At 49.7% G+C, this 17,637-nt stretch overlaps 1 protein-coding gene across 4 annotated transcripts in view; it reads right to left on the reverse strand.

Moving 5' to 3' along the window:
• ATP10B (ATPase phospholipid transporting 10B (putative)) overlaps positions 1 to 14,897 on the reverse strand; it is a 47,389-nt gene extending 32,492 nt beyond the window's left edge. For all 4 annotated transcript variants that reach the window (XR_011699148.1, XM_071570576.1, XM_071570575.1 and 1 more), the window contains exons 1-4: positions 14,200 to 14,897; positions 6,024 to 6,228; positions 5,267 to 5,352; positions 3,574 to 3,680 (exon numbers count right to left, since the gene is read on the reverse strand). Coding sequence is in view for 3 of the 4 variants with exons in the window: in XM_071570576.1 (XP_071426677.1) it covers positions 3,574 to 3,680; positions 5,267 to 5,352; positions 6,024 to 6,228; positions 14,200 to 14,702 (901 nt within the window). In the remaining variant the exon portion in view is untranslated. The remainder of the gene's footprint in view (positions 1 to 3,573; positions 3,681 to 5,266; positions 5,353 to 6,023; positions 6,229 to 14,199) is intronic.
• Positions 14,898 to 17,637: the final 2,740 nt, after the last annotated feature.

The raw sequence follows: 17,637 nt of genomic DNA on the forward strand, positions 1-17,637 counted from the left end.
GGTGTTCCCTGGAGGGGGGTGTGTGTTCCCTGGCACGGGGGGTGTTCCCTGGAGGGGGGGGTGTGTTCCCTGGCAGGAGGGGGGTGTTCCCTGGCAGGAGGGGGGTGTTCCCTGGCAGGGGGGGGTGTGTTCCCTGGCAAGAGGGGGGTGTTCCCTGGCACGGGGGGGTGTTCCCTGGCGGGGGGGGGGTGTTCCCTGGCAAGAGGGGGGGTGTTCCCTGGCAGGAGGGGGGTGTTCCCTGGCAGGGGGGGTGTTCCCTGGCAGGGGGGGTGTTCCCTGGCAGGGGGTGTGTGTTCCCTGGCAGGGGGGGGTGTTCCCTGGCAGGGGGGGGGGGTGTTCCCTGGCAGGGGTGTGTGTTCCCTGGCACGGGGGGTGTTCCCTGGCGGGGGGGTGTGTTCCCTGGCAGGGGGGTGTGTTCCCTGGCAAGAGGGGGGTGTTCCCTGGCAGGAGGGGGGTGTTCCCTGGCAGGGGGGGTGTGTTCCCTGGCAGTGGGATGTTCCCTGGCAGGAGGGGGGTGTTCCCTGGCAGGGGGGTTGTTCCCTGGCAGAACGGGCACAGAACTGAGTCTGCCCTTCTCTGAACTGCTGCCCCAGCCCCTGAGCTGCCCAGAGCAGGAGGGCACTGCTGCTTGGCTTGCACTTCTCCTCCAGCAGCTGTGGGGACCTTGAGCCTCGCTTTTCTTTTATGCCACTTAATGGAATGTTTTGTGCTGAAAATAAAACAAGACAAAACTCTCTAATCCCTCCAAGAAAACCCTCAAGGAAATGTTGATGGATTTATTTCAAGAAGAAAATATGAAGGGCTTTCCTTCCAAATTTCCTTTGCACTTCAGCTGACCACTTCTGTAATGCAGATATCACCTTGCAAGGAACAGAAAATCAGAAACATCAGGAATAAATGACTGTGTTCTCCTCTAATTCTCAGTTTCCTGTGCTGTGCAACACAGCCCCTCACCTACCACCCTACTAGTCCCTGGTCTCTTTCTGGGTGCTGATGGACTCTCCTAAAACTTCTTTCTGGTACTTTCTTAAGTGAAAAGCTTATAATTCTTGCTGCTGTCCCTTCCACATTGGCTGTGGCTCTGTAATGAGGGGTTTGTGCTTTAGTGCTATTGCTTTGTGCAGAACCATTTGGGTGGCCATGAAAGCATAACCATGCTCAGGTCAGAGGAGAACTGCACGGGCCAAGCAATTGCTCCAAGTGATGGTTGTGCTCTTCACAAAGGCTTCCATTAGAAATGAAGTTTGGGGAGTAATAGAGTTAGAAAAATGGAAAATGTGCCCTCTGATGATGTGGCTGATCGTGATTGTTCAGAAAAGGTCACAGCCCATGATTAAAAGCCAGAGTACAATCAATGTCAAAGAGCCCTGGAAGTGAAGCTGGTACTGACTCAAGGCAGCTGAATTTTAGGCCAAAAGAATAAACTTTTATGCTGATATTAACAATCAGACGTCAGCTGGAAATTGGATTGAAGACTCCCTGACATCAAAGGCACCAAGTCTTGGGAACAACTTTAAACCTCCAACCTTTGCTGGCAGCAGCTTAAGTGACATGAATAGAGACCCACGTGAGGATCTGGGCTGGTGGTCAAAGGAACATACGGGAAATCTTAACCAAGGAGAAGAAAATTAGGAATTGCAACGTGAGAAGAGAAGACATGTTACTCCAATTCCATAGGGAATGATCCCTACTGAGTTTTCTACATGGAGTAGCTATTTCCAAAAACAATTGAGGCTGAGTCTGCCCCTGGCTCTCCTCTCTGTGACAGGCACCGCCTCCCAGGTGTGTCCAGAGAGAACAATGACAGACCCCAGAGACAAAGCCACTTTGGAAACATTTGGGAATTACAGACATTTAGATCCCAGTTGTGCAGCAGTGAAATAAACAGTCAGTTGTCAGGCAGATTGTTCCAGGTTGTGAAGACTAATCCAAGCTAAATGACTCCTGCAAAGACTGATTTCTATTTTCTCTTAGGTGGCTCAGCTTTGAACCTCTCGCTGCTGATTAGACACAAAACAGGGGAGATAAAAATAGCCAGTGGGATTAATTGTTGTGTTTAACTTGACCTCTGTTTAATCTACAGAGAAAAGAGTAGCTGATCCACCCTGTCTGGAGCAGAAGAGGGCACAGCTGACAAAGCCAATGATAAATCCTGCTCCTGAGTCAAAGCATGGGAACACTGCAAAGATAAAAGCTGCTGAGGACCAGCTGAAGTGCCCCACTGCTGCCCCTGGCACTGCTGCCCCTGGCACTGCTGCCCCGATCTGGGCACTGGCACTGCCCTTCTTGGCCCATGTCTCTGCTGCAGGAATTCATGGCTGTGTCTGTGGCAGCACAAACCTCTGCTGCTGCTGCTGCTGCCAGTCTGTCTGTCCCTCCCAGCTGCTGCTGCTGCTGCCAGTCTGTCTGTCCCCCCCAGCTGCTGCCAGTCTGTCTGTCCCCTCCAGCTGCTGCCTGTCTGTCTGTCTGTCTGTCCCTCCCAGCTGCTGCTGCTGCTGCCAGTCTGTCTGTCCCCCCCAGCTGCTGCCTGCCTGTCTGTCTGTCTGTCCCTCCCAGCTGCTGCTGCTGCTGCCAGTCTGTCTGTCCCCCCCAGCTGCTGCTGCTGCTGCTGCCAGTCTGTCTGTCCCTCCCAGCTGCTGCTGCTGCTGCCAGTCTGTCTGTCCCCCCCAGCTACTGCCTGTCTGTCTGTCTGTCCCCCCCAGCTGCTGCCTGTCTGTCTGTCCCCTCCAGCTGCTGCCAGTCTGTCTGTCCCCTCCAGCTGCTGCCTGTCTGTCTGTCTGTCTGTCCCTCCCAGCTGCTGCTGCTGCTGCCAGTCTGTCTGTCTCCCCCAGCTGCTGCCTGCCAGTCTGTCTGTCCCCCCCTAGCTGCTGCCTGTCTGCCTGTCTGTCTGTCCCCCCCAGCTGCTGCCTGCCTGTCTGTCTGTCTGTCCCCCCCAGCTGCTGCCCCCGTGTGCTGCCACTGTATCAATGGTATTCACTGATCAGAGTCTGGTTTTTTGCTGGGCAGACCTTCAGCTGCCCCAGTTTGCTCCCTGAGGAGCCAGTGAGGGCTCCCTGAGGAGCCAGTGAGAGCTCCCTGGGGAGCCAGTGAGGGCTCCCTGAAGAGCCAGTGAGGGCTCCCTGAGGAGCCAGTGAGGGCTCCCTGAAGAGCCAGTGAGGGCTCCCTGAGGAGCCAGTGAGGGCTCCCTGAGGAGCCAGTGAGGGCTCCCTGAGGAGCCAGTGAGGGCTCCCTCAGGGCAGCTGGGGAGGTTTATGACACATGGAATTACTATTAGAGCCAGAGCTGCAGAGCTGAGGGTTAAACTCACCTCTGCAATTTTTTTGTCTGGATATTTTTGCAAGATGTTTGACAAGCACCAGGATACTGTCACTTGCCAGAGACCCAGTGCAAGACCTGATGGCTTTGGAGAGGGATGAGTAATACCTTTATGTATAAAAAGTTATGTAATTTGCTTCTGCACTACCAGTTTTTAAAACAAAATGTTGAATTGTGGTGCAATATGAGACTATACTTATTTCTCTAGGGATATTTACAGTGAATTCTCAGTTCACCTAAAAAGAACATGCATCTTACCTGCATATATAACAATCCCTACTGCAGCCTCAGTGTTCCTGATGGTACAGCCCCGGAGCAAGAGGCTGTCAATGTTAAAGCCAACCCGTTCATGGTTTGGCTGCTCCCTGGAAGAAAGAAAAATCAAATGAAACAATTACTTTTTCTGTTCTAATGGGGTGTTAAACAAAATGTTTTGGTGTATGTCTGTTTTAAATTGAAAGCAAGTAGCTTTAAAGGCCCATTTTGCTTTTATTTCACTCAGCTGCAATGAAGACTCTGGCAAGAATTACAGAGAAGTCCAAATCTGTCTTTCAAAGGTCACCTGCACAGTGTGTGTGTCATGAAGACACTGAGCAAGTTTGGCTCTCTCTTGGTGCCTTCTCTGGCAGATTCAGTGTCTCATGGATGAAGCCAAGATAGATTATGTGACTTCTTACAGACACAGTTCCTTTAGAAAGCTGAGCAGGGCTGGGCTGCAGGTCCTGGGTCAGGCAGGCCCATCTCCACCTTGCAGCAGCCTCTGGCCCTCTGGCAGCCACCAACGGCCTCCCCAGCTCTGTGGACCTCAGTTCACTGAGCAGTGTCTGGGCTGAGATCTCTCTCTCATCTCCCCCTGGATGGAAGACTTTCCATCCTGGCTAGAGGTGTCCCATCCCTCTCCAGCTGCTCCTGCTCAGAGCAGCAGCTGATGGAAGCCACAGGGTCAGTGCTCCTTGGGCAGGCAGTTTGGTCCTTGCCCCTGAAAGTGAGGGCACTTCCCTGCCTTGCCCACAGTTTGGGTTGTGCTCTCTGGTGGCTTCCTCTGAGATCTTTACCCAAGCAGAGATTTTTTACTTCAGACTCTCCACCTTGTTTTGTTACATAAATATCAGAGACAGAAAAGAGTCTTTTTTTCCCAAGGCTGTGCATCTTTCCCTCCTTTCTGTTTGGTGTGTGGCACTGCAGTGCCCAGCAAAGGGCACCACTCAGGTGAGGGCAGGGGCAGAGCTGTGCCAGGGCTAAGTCCAGTCCCATGTCCAAGTGCAGCTGCACATGGTTAGATAACTTCAAACAGACAAGGGCAAAGGTGCAGCTGCCAACAACCTACACCTGGCTGCAAAAATAATGCCAGAATGTGGATGGGAACCTCCACTCAGCCTTGGTGAACTCACTGAGCAGGAGCCTCCCCTCAAACAGACTTTGCTGTGCTCAGGGGTGCCAGGGGCCTGTCACCAAGTGTGTTTGCATCATTTCAGCAGGGATAGTACTGCTACTATTTTATAGCAAGGCAAGAGAGCCTCAGTTAAGGGTTCTTGGAGAGAAAGTAATTTGTGTTTACAAAACAGCTCAAATCTCAGCAGAGCAAAGATGGGAACTCGACTAACTGTTAGCAGGGAATTTTCCCTGGCAAATTCTTCCATCCAGCCCTGAGGCAGGGAGGGAAAGGCAGAAAATTCCATATTGCAGCAGGCAGGTGGGCCAATAGGCATTTTGAAGAGAGATGAAGCCCTGTGAGAACAGCTGGGATGGAACCACTGCAGACTCAGTGCCAGGCCTTGGTTCTCCTCACCTCCAAAAGGAGCCCAGTCTGTGCCTTATATTGACCTCTGACTCCAGGAACAGATAATAGTGCCAACCCCATTTCCCCCCAGATCCTTCCTTCCATCCAGTTCCTCCAAGAGAAATATTAAAGTTCAGATACAAGATGCATTTATGGATGACAAGTACTTACATGTAACCCTTGAACTTATTGAGATCATTGTTTGGCATTTCACAGACAATGGTGTTCTGGAAAAATTCAGGTTCAAACAAAGTATTCTGCAAGAGGAAACACGCTGAGAATTAGTGTCAAATCCAATGGCTACCTGAAACATTAAACTCTAAGAAAAGCTTAATTTAGACCACCAGGGCTGGAGCACTTGCCCTGGAAGAAGAGCCAGAGTGAGTTTAGCTCATTGAGCCTGAAGCAAAGCTAAAAAGGGCTGAGGAAAGACCCAAGATTTTCCTCTCCTGGATTTACAACTGGTTAAATTAAATGAAGAAAATTCTGTGTATTGGACAAGACATCACAGAGGCCAATTAGGAAAACATCTGTCTTCATTTAAACTGAACAGAGCAAAGACAGTACATTTAGATTACATACTAGGAAGAGATTCTGCCCTGGGAGGGTGGGCAGGCCCTGGCACAGGTGCCCAGAGCAGCTGTGGCTGCCCCAGCCCTGGGAGTGTCCCAGGCCAGGTTGGACAGGGCTTGGAGCAGCCTGGGCTGGTGGGAGGTGCCCCAGTCCCAGCTGGCAGTGCCAGGGCAGGGTAGAGCTGGTGCCCCAGTCCCAGCTGGCAGTGCCAGGGCAGGGTTCACCTGGTGTCCCAGGTCCCAGCTGGCAGTGCCAGGGCAGGGCTTACCTGGTGTCCCAGGTCCCAGCTGGCAGTGCCAGGGCAGGGCTCACCTGGTGTCCCAGGTCCCAGCTGGCAGTGCCAGGGTGGGCTCACCTGGCTGGGGTTGCCCGTCACCACGCGCCGCTGCTTGAGGTTGGTCTCCCCGTCCAGGTTGGCAGTCTCCAGGTGGCAGATGCCACTCTGGTCTGAGGAGTGGAGCAGCAGGATGTCTGCTGGGATGGTCTCGTTGCTCTGCAGCTGCACAAAGTCCCCCACTCGCACGTCCTTCCAGCACCTCTCGACGTAGGCACGTTCCTCCCTGGGCAGCACAGACAGGGCACGGGTGAGGGGGCACTGCCAGGGCACCACTCGTGCCTCGTGGGCCTCCAGCAAACAGCAGACTCTTTTTGACAGTGTATTTTCTCTAATTGATCCTTCAACTGCTCTTAACCATCTCAGCAAACCCCACACTGCACAATAAGCTTTAAAATGAGGGAATGGGAACTGCCCTGGCAACAAAGGCTCAGCTGCTCTGACTCCTGGAGAGGAAATTATTTTTTCAGTATGAATAATTGAATCATCTTCTGCCTTGTTCTCAAAGAGGGAAAATGCTCATGATCCTTTACCAGAGAGGCAGAAAATGGCCTTTTGTAATGACTCGGAGTCTCATTTTTGGGTAAGTTTTTAACCCCCCTCGTCTCTGCCTGAGGAACCCTGAGCTTCATTCACTGTTTGCAGCACCAGAGGGGAGCAGGGCCAGAGCACGTCGAGGGTTTGCTGCAGTTCAAAGCACACACCAGGCACAGCTCCAGGGCCAGGCACTTCCCTGGCACTCTGCAGGGCAGAGCCAGCCCTGGGGCTGCCAGGCAGACCCTCACCCTGGGCTGGGGGCCTTCAAAATGGTGCCCATTCCTGGGAAAATAGACACTTGAAAGCAGTTTAATGGAGAAAGATACACAGGTCACCTCTATCAGAAGCTTCCAAGGTGCTCACCAGAAGGTCTGTGACCCCCTGACCAGGAATGTTACAACTTTTATAACCTCTCTAGTAATTTGCATGTGAGAGATCAATAACCAAGAATGACCTTCCTTCCTCTGAGTGCCCCACCCATGGGGGTCTCCAGAACTGCCCCCTGGAGACCTTCCAGGACCTCCAGGCTTTCCTTCTCCCTCTCTCCAGGTGGCTCCTCACAAACCCCATGGCCTCGGCAGGGCATGGGAAAGCTCACAGGTTGTGGGGAAGAGCTTTGGGATGTGAGCAACCTGCAAGAATCTCTGCAACTTACGGGATTCCAAAAGTCTACAAGAACACCCTGGAATCCTTGGGCATCAGAAACATCAAAGCACAGCCACCTGCAAAGGTTATGCAAGCACTTAAATCCTGTGCTGATCCCAGTGGTATCCACTTTTTATTCAAAAAAAGAACCTCTCAGCCTAACTACTCAAATCCCTGTCATGCTGTGAGGTGCTTACTAAATGAGGGTGTTGTAACATTATTTTTTTCCTTCTTACATGAATTTTTCTTTCCTGAATTTTTCATTCTTCTTTCTTATCTTATCTGACTCTACTTACCTGAGTGTCCTTTTCTTTTCTCAGCAACAGACAATAAAAAACCACACTGAAGAACAGAAGTTTGTTCCATGTTAATTTGATGTGTCTCTACATTTAAAAAACCCAAACAGCTCAACTTCTATTTGAAAAGTATTTTAAGAAGGAGGATATTGGACATTTCATGTTCTACACGTAGATACTGTTAATAAAGCAAATGAACTAAGTAGCTGTGAATCCTTCCCACGTCAAACACCTTCATTTTGTTTGGTTTGTTTAGAGGAAGCAGCTGGCAGGTGCTGCCCTCCTGGGCGTGTGGGAGGTGGCACAGTTGGCAGGTGGTGTTTGCTGTGGCTCTGCAGGCACATCCCAGCCCTGGGCACGTCACCCCCTGCGCAGGCAGAGCTTTGCACAACACACCTCTGATCCTCCCTGCTCATAAAACCCTCCAGAAGGGCCTGGCCCAGCTGGCACTGCCCCAGGTCAGCTGGAAGGAACCACGTTGGCCAAAGGAACCCACAGAAATCCCAGAGTTGGGATGTTTTCCCAGAATTCCCAGTGGGACACACATCCCACGGGGAGCCCCAGGGCTCTGCCCAGGCACTGGTTACAGAGGAGAAGGTGAGTCAGGAAAGCCAAAGGACTTCTTTGGATCCGAGGAAAAGCCTGACTTAGCTCAGCACTGGAGCTCAGGAACTGCAGAATCCCAGACCTGCCTTGGGTGGACTGACTGTCCTTCTCTCAGGGAACATTCAGGCTGGGAGAGAAGCACATTTCCTGCTCCTGGCAGAGCTTTTCAGCCGGAGCCAAAGATTAACAATTCCCTGCAGCACAAAGGTTTGCCACAACTTTGCAGAGAATCAGCAGTGGATTAAAAGGAAATGAAATCCTTGAGGATGAAAGGGGTGCAGCCCTTGGCAGCCCTGGCACAGCTGCCCAACGAGGGTTTTCAGAGGAAGCAGCTTCCTTCAGCAGTGCCTGTGCCTGGGAACTCTGCCCAGTTCTGCTCAGTGATTAAAGGGCACAGCACAAGCTCTGCTTGCTGAACAAACAGAGGAGCTTCATAAATCCGAGATGGTCTGAGGAGAAACACACAGAAAAGGCAACTGTATTTAACCAATAAAATAGGGGGGAATCTGGAAATCTGATTCTTAGGGCTGTGGCACAGCCAAGACATGATGAAAGCTCTCAGTGCCTTCCCTCCTTTACCATCCAATTCATCCACAGCACTCAAAGGGTGTTCCCTTGCTGTCCTGGCATGATGGGCAGCAGGAAAATGCCCATCAGAGGATGGTGCCAAGGAAAAGAGGTGGTTCCCTGGAACAGCCAGAGAGAAGTCTGCCAGAACTCTTATTGGACTCATCAAATCTGACCAGAAGACCTGAACTAAACAGACCTTATGAAGTCATTTCTGGGAAAAAAAGGGTTATAAAAACATCCTGCTGCCATTGGAGATTGTGGAGAGACTTGAATAAATTATTGACTTTGTGTCAACAGTTTGATTTCTCATTCTTGGATTCAATAAAGATAAATCTCAAACAAAAACTGGGTCAGAATGGATGCTGAATGGGAGCACAGAAAAATCATTGTCCAGCTCCCCAGTGGAAATTAAATAGAAGTAATTTCTCACATGGACTGCACAGCATATCTGTGTGTCCCAGACTGTCTCAGAGAAAGAGCTTCAGAAAGCATTTAATCAGCCAATTAGAGTTCCATGAGTCTTATTCCCTTGAATCACTGCAAGCTCCATCTTAGGATCCTTTGCAGCTTGAAGCAAACCCTGTTTGTTCCCCTTCCAGCCCCTGAATTGCCACTGGGTTATGACACCAAGAAAAATATATCAGTGTCATCAAGAGACAAGGCCCAATGTTTGTATTCTGTTGTATGTAAAGTTGCTCAAATGTGGTATGTGAAAATGACCTTCAAGCATCACCTGCTTGATAAAAACCCCTTAACCTTCTACCATTTGGACACTCACTGAGACAGCAATAGCACCTTTTAAAGATAATGGGAGGGAAATTTTTCTACAGCCTAATAAAGTACAAACACTTCCATGGTTTTGGCATTTCAAATTCCTCAATGGGAGCAGCAAATCCTGTCTCTTTATGTGCTAAAACTGCCTATAGCTTTGTAATAAGGGAGTTATTCTCTTGATGGTTAAAGAAGGCCATGATCAACTTCTGCAATCAATTCAAGTTTATGTGAACTTTAAGTACCAGAACTTCATAAATGGACCATGTGCTCATATGGAAGGTTTTGGATTTCTTTTAACCTGCCCTTGAAGAAATAAAATAGGATTAAAGAGCATGTTGAGAACACTTTTCCTTAGACTTTACTGGGTTCATTTTGTAAGTTATAGATTATTGTATTTAGGAAAACCTATTTTGTTTTTAATGCTGCCTTCAACAAAATGCTACTGTTGCAATTCCTGCTGGCCCCAGCTGGGACTGACAGGTGACTCCAAGGTCACTCAGTGTCCTCAGCATGCACTAATCATTAGCATTAATCAGCAGCATTAGTTTCTCAGGTCTCTCATTAACTTAGGAAGTTTCTGGAATCCACAGTCTCCATCAGATTCTCTGGCAGGCACATCCTTCTGTGCCCACGGAGCTCTGGAGGTCACTGGTGGAAACGTTTCTCTCCAGGCTTTAAAGGCACTTTAAAGCTCCTCACAGTGAGGATGGATCTTAAAGCCCCGAGGCCACAGTTCTGCAGGGCCCTGAGCCAAACCCACTGATTTTCATCGATTTGCCCTCCATGTTGAGTCCTCAACTCCTGCTGCCATTGCTGCACCTTTCCTGGGAAGCAGCTTCCAGTGCCTTGGCAGGTCACAGATCCTGGAGAAAGCTCTGACAGAGCAATACCCAAGGCAGTGGGAGCAATTCATGGATTTATGGATTTTCCTCCACGGAGAGGAAGGATCCCACTGTGCCAATGCCCTGACTGGCACCATCCTCTGCTCTGCTCCTCCCCTCCCAGAGCTGCTCTCTGGACCAGCTCAGTGCCACATTTCCCTGGGGCATTTGGGCAGTGCAGCACGTCCCAGGTTTCCTCCCCACACCACCAGCACACTCCCCACAGGAGGAATTCTGGCTTGAATTCCTTCCCAGTTTTGGTAGTCCCAGTTCCAAGCAGTGTCCTGGTGCCTCAGCCCAGCAGGGTCCCCTTGGCCAAGGACTCTCCCAGCTCTCTGCAGTTCCAGGAATGCCCCAGCTGGCACACCCAGGGGGCACTCTGGGGTCAGGTGGCCACAGCTAAACCAGGTACAAAGTGCCCACAGTGCCTGAAGTGCACCCCAAAATGCCAGGGCTGCCAGGGCAGAGAGTGCCCATTGCCAGGGGCAGGATCTCCTGGGGAACAACAGCCATGGGTGGCACCAGAGCAGGGAGTGGGAGCTTGGCATTGATCCAATGTCCCCGTCCTAGGGATGCCCTTACTGAGCAGACCTTCAGCCCCAGCTGATGAGACTCGTGCCCTGTTCAGAGAAGGCACCACTGAGCTGTAGGAGCTTTGATAGTTTTGTATCCATGCCCAAAGAACTGATTGCACTTTTGCCTCAGGGAATGTGGTGAGATCTCCAGTGGGACACAGGCTTTGGGTTTTTTGGAGTATAAGATGAACACCCTGAAGCCTCCAGCAGGCTCCGAGTCTTTAAAGTTACACTTTGCTGGAAAACAAAAATAATAAAGCAGAAAGAAAAGGCTTTTAACAAGTGAAAACTCTATGCTGCTGAACAAGACTTTAATTTAAAGTATTGGCAAGAATTCTTTTTGCTTACTGTGCCCTTGGCAGGCTGGTATTTTCCTCTCATCCTGCTTTCAACTTTCCAAACTTTCAGGTTCACCCTGGGCTGGATGAGCTGCAGATGATGGTCCCAGGCCCCAGACAATTTATATTTTAAAGAACACCAGAGGAAATGAGGCTTTTGAACACAGGTCTGTATCACCCACAACTCAGGGTTTTCTTCTCTCCTTTTGGGGTTGTGTGATTCACTCTGAGAGCACAACAGTTTCTCTACAGAGAGGAGATTCCAAAGTTTGGGTTCCGAAATTGCAATCTCCAAAATCAAACATTGGATCGAAGTTATTGCCCTTCCCCAAAACACTTTAATGCCTCTTAATTGGCTCCCATTTTCTCAATTAAACACTCCTTAAACACACTACTGGAAGTGCCTTTTCTTTCCCTTGAGCAGAGAATGGATTTCTCATTCCAGCTGATCTTGGGGAAGAGAAAATTAGAAGAAGGATGTTTACAGGCAGCCTCTTTAATTCCAATTTCCCTGGCAAGTTCCTGCATTTCCCCTTGTCTGCAAGAAAGTTTTGGAGAACAATCAGCCTTTGGAAAAGATTGGTCTGCCTTTGTGCTTCCTTTGGAACAGGTGCCAGAGTTCTTGTTATTGAAACCTGAAATAAGGGCAATATGCACTCCAAGATTCCCTCTTCAAATCCTCATCATCTTTCATTTTAGGAGGGAAGATCAGTTGCTCTGTTAAGAATGACTTTTGCTGCCACAAGATTTACAAAATTTGCAGTGTCCCAGAGAGACTTTCACCTGAGTTAAAAAAATCACCTACAGCAGATGATTCATAAGGAAGAAAATCAGCAGACAAGATGCTCTTCTTTGACTTTGCAGCAAGCAAGAAGAACAAGAAATATCAGCTTCCCAAAGCAGCAGAGAAGCCTGATTAAAATTATTCATGATCTAATAAGCTGGAGTGACTGATCAGATGGCAACTGTAATTAGCCACGTTCTTTGCAGACAGGATGAATCCCACAGACAGGATGAAGCTCTTCTCATCCTCCTGTCCCTCACAGCACCTTTGGGGCCATAAGACTTTGGTGAAAGACAAAGATTTATTCATGGATCAGAACCTTATTTACGGGATGGGAAAGCCAATTTTAAGGCAGGCCCATGTCATGTTTCTGCAAAACAAAGTGCCCATGGCTGTGGCTTTAACCTGCACCTGGATGTCTGTTGTAATTCCATGATGGACACTTTTCCCTTCCACAGAACAAGGTTCCCTGTGTTCCCCACTTCTCATGCTCCCACAGTAAAGGGCTTTTAGCCATGTGTTACCATGGTTGCTGTATGGGAAGAGCAACTCAACCGGATTGCTGTGCAGATTCCTTCACTGGCACCTCCTGCCCAAGTGCCCACAAACACCCCGGTGCCTCCTGGGCTGATGCAACACCGAAACATGGACACGTCCAACCAGATGGCAACCTCTGGGCCACCCTCCCAAAGAGCTGCAATCACTGACAGGCTCCACTGTGGGACAGAAGAAATCTTAAATGAACACCATTTAGAAACTCCTCGAGTGCCTTCTCTTTGGCTCCGAGAGCAGAGCAATTTGTTTCTGACAAATCCTGATCTGTATCTGGGCCAAGTTCAGCCCCTAAACAAGCCAAGCCATTGTTTTCCTGTTTAACCAGCAGGACACAAAAATACAAACCTGACAAAGACTGCAAAGGAATCAGCAGAAAGGACAGTCCTGTGTGATGAAAGGCAAAGCTGAGCCAGGCCCTGCCCCAGAAGGGGCTCATTGGGTGAAGGGCCATGGATGGACTAAGGCAGGGCAGGGATGCCCCAGAGGGAGGGCAGGGATGCTCCAGAGGGAGGGCAGGGATGCCCCAGAGGGAGGGCAGGGATGCCCCAGAGGGAGGGCAGGGACGCCCCAGAGGGAGGGCAGGGACGCCCCAGAGGGAGGGCAGGGATGCCCCAGAGGGAGGGCAGGGACGCTCCAGAGGGAGGGCAGGGAGGCCCCAGAGGGAGGGCAGGGACGCCCCACAGGGAGGGCAGGGACGCCCCACAGGGAGGGCAGGGATGCCCCACAGGGAGGGCAGGGATGCCCCACAGGGAGGGCAGGGATGCTCCAGAGGGAGGGCAGGGATGCCCCAGAGGGAGGGCAGGGACGCCCCACAGGGAGGGCAGGGACGCCCCACAGGGAGGGCAGGGATGCTCCAGAGGGAGGGCAGGGATGCCCCACAGGGAGGGCAGGGATGCTCCAGAGGAGCACTTGGCACTCCTGACCCCACATGGATCCTCTAACAGGGACAAGGCATTTGCTGCTTTGCTGAGAGAACACTTTTGATACAAGAAAACATTTTCCAAGTTAGGCAAGTGCCAAGAGCAAGAAGCCATGAGGCACTTTGAGGAAGAAGATCCAAACACAGGCACTGAATTCCCACAGAGATGACTACCCAGAGGCACATATATCACTGTCCTCCATGTCTAGACTGGGTTTTTACAGTTTAATTTTGCATAGTAGCAATTAAAAAAAAAGAACAACTGAAAGCTACAGTGCAGAGTATAACATTAAATGTAGTTCAAAGAGCCAAGACTTTAAGAGGTTTTTTGGCATCTAAGAATGCAAACAAATCCCATGAGAAATCTTGTTCTGTGCTACCTTACATGGATAGAATTTTTCTTAGAAATCCAGCTGCTTGTAGCTCCTGAGGCTCCTGTTTCTAGTGCAGGGCATGTCCAAGAGGCCCAAAGCCACACCAAAATCACGGAACTCAAACTTACTTTCCCAGTCTAAGAATGCTTTAAAAAAATGAAAAACATTTCCTGTATCAGCACAAATACCAGGTGATAAATATTGGCTGTGAATTTTCCCCCTTTCACTCAATCACTGGGATTTTCCAGCAGCTGGGAATTCATTAGTTTTTTAAACAAAAAGCCCCACCACTGACAGAAGATCTCAAGCATTATTTTAGTGCCCAAAGCTGCCCAAAGCTCACCTGCTGTAGATGTAGCAGCCCATGTGATTGATCTCCTTGTCCAGTTTGTAGCGCCTGAAGTCCTCCCAAGCATCCTTGATGGCTGTGATGGCCATGATGACCGAGATGGGGATCAGAGACACCTCTGGCTGGAAGGCATTGACCACTGGCACGAAATTCAGCAGGGCAATGAACACGAAGTACACGTTGGCAAAGCGGTGGAACTGCTCGTAGATGTTCTTAGGGAGGAAGGTCAGGAGGGTGTACTTTGTGGTCTTAATTTTGTTGGAGCTGTAGTATCTGTTTGGGTTTTCCTTCCACTTCTTGCTTCCAAAAGGCAAATTGGAGATGACCACTCGTTTATTTTCATTTTTCTTCTTTCTCTTCCTTACTTTTCCTCTCTTCTCCAGCTCCTCACTCGGCATTTCAGTGTCTGAAGCACCACAGTGGCAGCAGGTTTCCTTGAAGAAATGTTTCTTCCAGAGCATTCTAGAGAAGCAGCCTGGAATAATCTTCCTTGACATCTTGGTTTCCTCTCAAACAGTAGCTCCAAGGCAAAACCCAACAAAGTCAGAAGAGTTCAATAATCCAAATAAGCTTCCAAACAATGGAGAGAAGAGTTGAGGTGTCCAAAGCTGCCTCTCCTGCCCCAGTCTCCTCCTCCCCTGGGCTGGGATGATCCTGACTCAGCTGCAACAGGTCTCAGAGCCTGTTGGGGAGGTGGAGCAGGTGCTGGGGAGGTGGAGCAGGTGCTGGGGAGGCTGCAGCAGGTCCTGGAGCAGGAGCTGGAGAGGCTGCACCTCCCTGGGACAGAGGCAGCCTGCTTGCCCTGTTCCTCCTGTTGGCAGATGCCCGGGGGCTCAGAGCACTGCCCTGGCACTGCCTCGCTGCTCACACAGTCTCTGCTCCAGCCCAGGGTAGGGACAAAGCTCAGAACACACACACAATTTCCACCAACCACCCCAGGACTTTCAGGATCACTTTATGGCCCTGGGAGTTGCCAGGAAGCTCAAAGGTAAAGGGCTGAGCTGCACGTCCCAGATGGCAACATGGGATTGCTCCAAGCCTCAGCTCAGACACTGTTTCCCTTTTACTTCCTCTGTCTATTATTTGCTTTCATGATGATAACATGGATTATTAAACAAACAACCAACTCCCACCCCCCAAACCAAGGAAATCTATGATTTAGCAGTTTGGGGAGTTATATTGTCCCTCAGCCCAGTCCTCCTCTGACAGACCCAAACCCTCCCTCTCTTATCCAGTTACTCCTTCCAGTCTCTCATTTCTTCTTCCCCTTTGGTCCTCGTGCCTCTGACACACAAGAATGTCATTCCAGGAGAGCTTCTGGCATGAGAGCAAACCACAGTCATGTTTTGGCATAGCCTGGGCTTAAGGGGAGGTGACAAAAGGAAGAGACCCGAATATTTAAACTTCTTTGCAATGAAAACTCTTGTCTGCTACATTATCTAGTGATGAGCTGAGCAGTCTCATCGAGTCAAGTTGGTGCTTGGACAAGAAACTCTGATGAAATGCAAATGTTGCAATAAGAATTGCACATGGAAATCTTTCCTCCTTCTGAGTCAGTCCTGAGCCAAGAGCTCCCTGCAGGTGTTGGGCCATCCCAGAGCAGCCAGTCCTGAGCCAAGAGCTCCCTGCAGGTGTTGGGCCATCCCAGAGCAGTCAGTCCTGAGCCAAGAGCTCCCTGCAGGTGTTGGGCCAGCCCAGAGCAGCCAGTCCTGAGCCAAGAGCTCCCTGCAGGTGTTGGGCCATCCCAGAGCAGTCAGTCTTGAGCCAAGAGCTCCCTGCAGGTGTTGGGCCATCCCAGAGCAGTCAGTCCTGAGCCAAGAGCTCCCTGCAGGTGTTGGGCCATCCCAGAGCAGTCAGTCCTGAGCCAAGAGCTCCCTGCAGGTGTTGGGCCAGCCCAGAGCCAGCCCTGGGTCCATCCCTCTGCTCACTGCAAGCCCCAGACATTGTTTTCCAATTTCCAATTATGATTCACCTTCAATGTTGTTGATCATTAAATTTTTGTTAGTCGGTTTTGTGTGAAACATCTTAAATTTTTTAAACAGCCCCAGTTTTCCTTTGCAGCCTTGGGGAAGTTTCATTTTTCCCCCAAATCCTTTTGAGGATGTTGTGTCAGTTGGCAAACTGGTTTGGAAACTTGGAGTGGAACCCTGTACACATCAGCACACCCAAAGCTCCAGAGGAGATGAGATCATCAGGAGATGATTTCAGGGAGATAAATAAGGCATTTTTAAAGGCAGAAAAAATTCTTCTAGAAGAGTTTTTCCAAACTTCCAGTTCTCCAAGGGGTCAGTGAGGGAATCTGGAAAGCAGCTCCACAGCCAGAGGCAGCACAGCCACTGCCCTGGGGGAGAATTCCACTTGTGGGAACCAGTTCAGCACCACCAGAAAGAAGTAAAGATTACTCAGCCTGAAAAGGTAGAAAGTAAATTGAGAGTAGTCAGAAATTAGAATGTGTCCTTTCCTTAATGAACAACACCCATTTTGTGTCAAAGGAACATTAATCATTTCACTCCTCTTCCCTCCTCTTCCTTTCTCCAGAATGAATTAATCAGTTGTTAAGCAGGATGCCAATTACTCCTTTAGAGGAGCCTCTGGGATCCATTTCCATACTATTACAGTTAACTCCTTCCCCCACACACAACAAACATCAGTTATCTCCAGGAGCTCCGAGGCCTTTAGTGACTCCTCCCTGCCTTGGCCTTGAAAACAAACACAAAATCAAACAAAAGCCAAAGGAACCTTAAAAACCCAAACCAGTGAGTGAAATGTCCCCATCAGAAATCCACGAAGGATTCCACAAGTGGAAGGTCAAATTATGAAAGTGTAAATCTAAACTACAGAATGAAAACTTCAAGGTTAGAAATGAATATACAACTTTCTTTTCTCTTTCTCATGGTGATATTTCCCTGAGCATCTTTTTGACATGATCATTATTCTGGGTGGGGGGACATCATTTCAAACCAACACTTGGACAGAGACCTGACCTGGTACCTGCCCGTACATTTGTACAGTTTAGGGGTTGGTAGAGAGTCACTCCATGACATTAAAAATATATAAAAATTGAGCTGCTGAAATCCACAGAATTTCAAAGGTTTTCCTGAATATAACCCAGAGGAGCACTCTGAGTGCTGCAGGCTGGGAAACACTCCCTGTGCTCTCATCTGCCCAGCCAGGAGTCCTTTTGGCTGTAGCCAAAGAGGCTGGCACCGGTTTCAATCCAATGTGTGCCTCCTCTCCAGCTCTCTGGGTGGGCCTGCACATTCCCTGACTAGGAGACCATGTATTTCAAACTGCAGCAATGGCAGAAGTCAGTTGCATTTTAGCCCAGAAATGAGGACACCAAAATTAGAGCAATTGTCTGAATAATTTTTTTTGTTTGTTTCACTTAATATTTGAAATCCAAGTGAAGTGGCCTCTAAAAGACAATCTAAT

The sequence above is a fragment of the Pithys albifrons genome, chromosome 15 (genome assembly GCF_047495875.1).
Source record: "Pithys albifrons albifrons isolate INPA30051 chromosome 15, PitAlb_v1, whole genome shotgun sequence".
In the NCBI taxonomy this organism is placed as follows: Eukaryota; Metazoa; Chordata; class Aves; order Passeriformes; family Thamnophilidae; genus Pithys; species Pithys albifrons.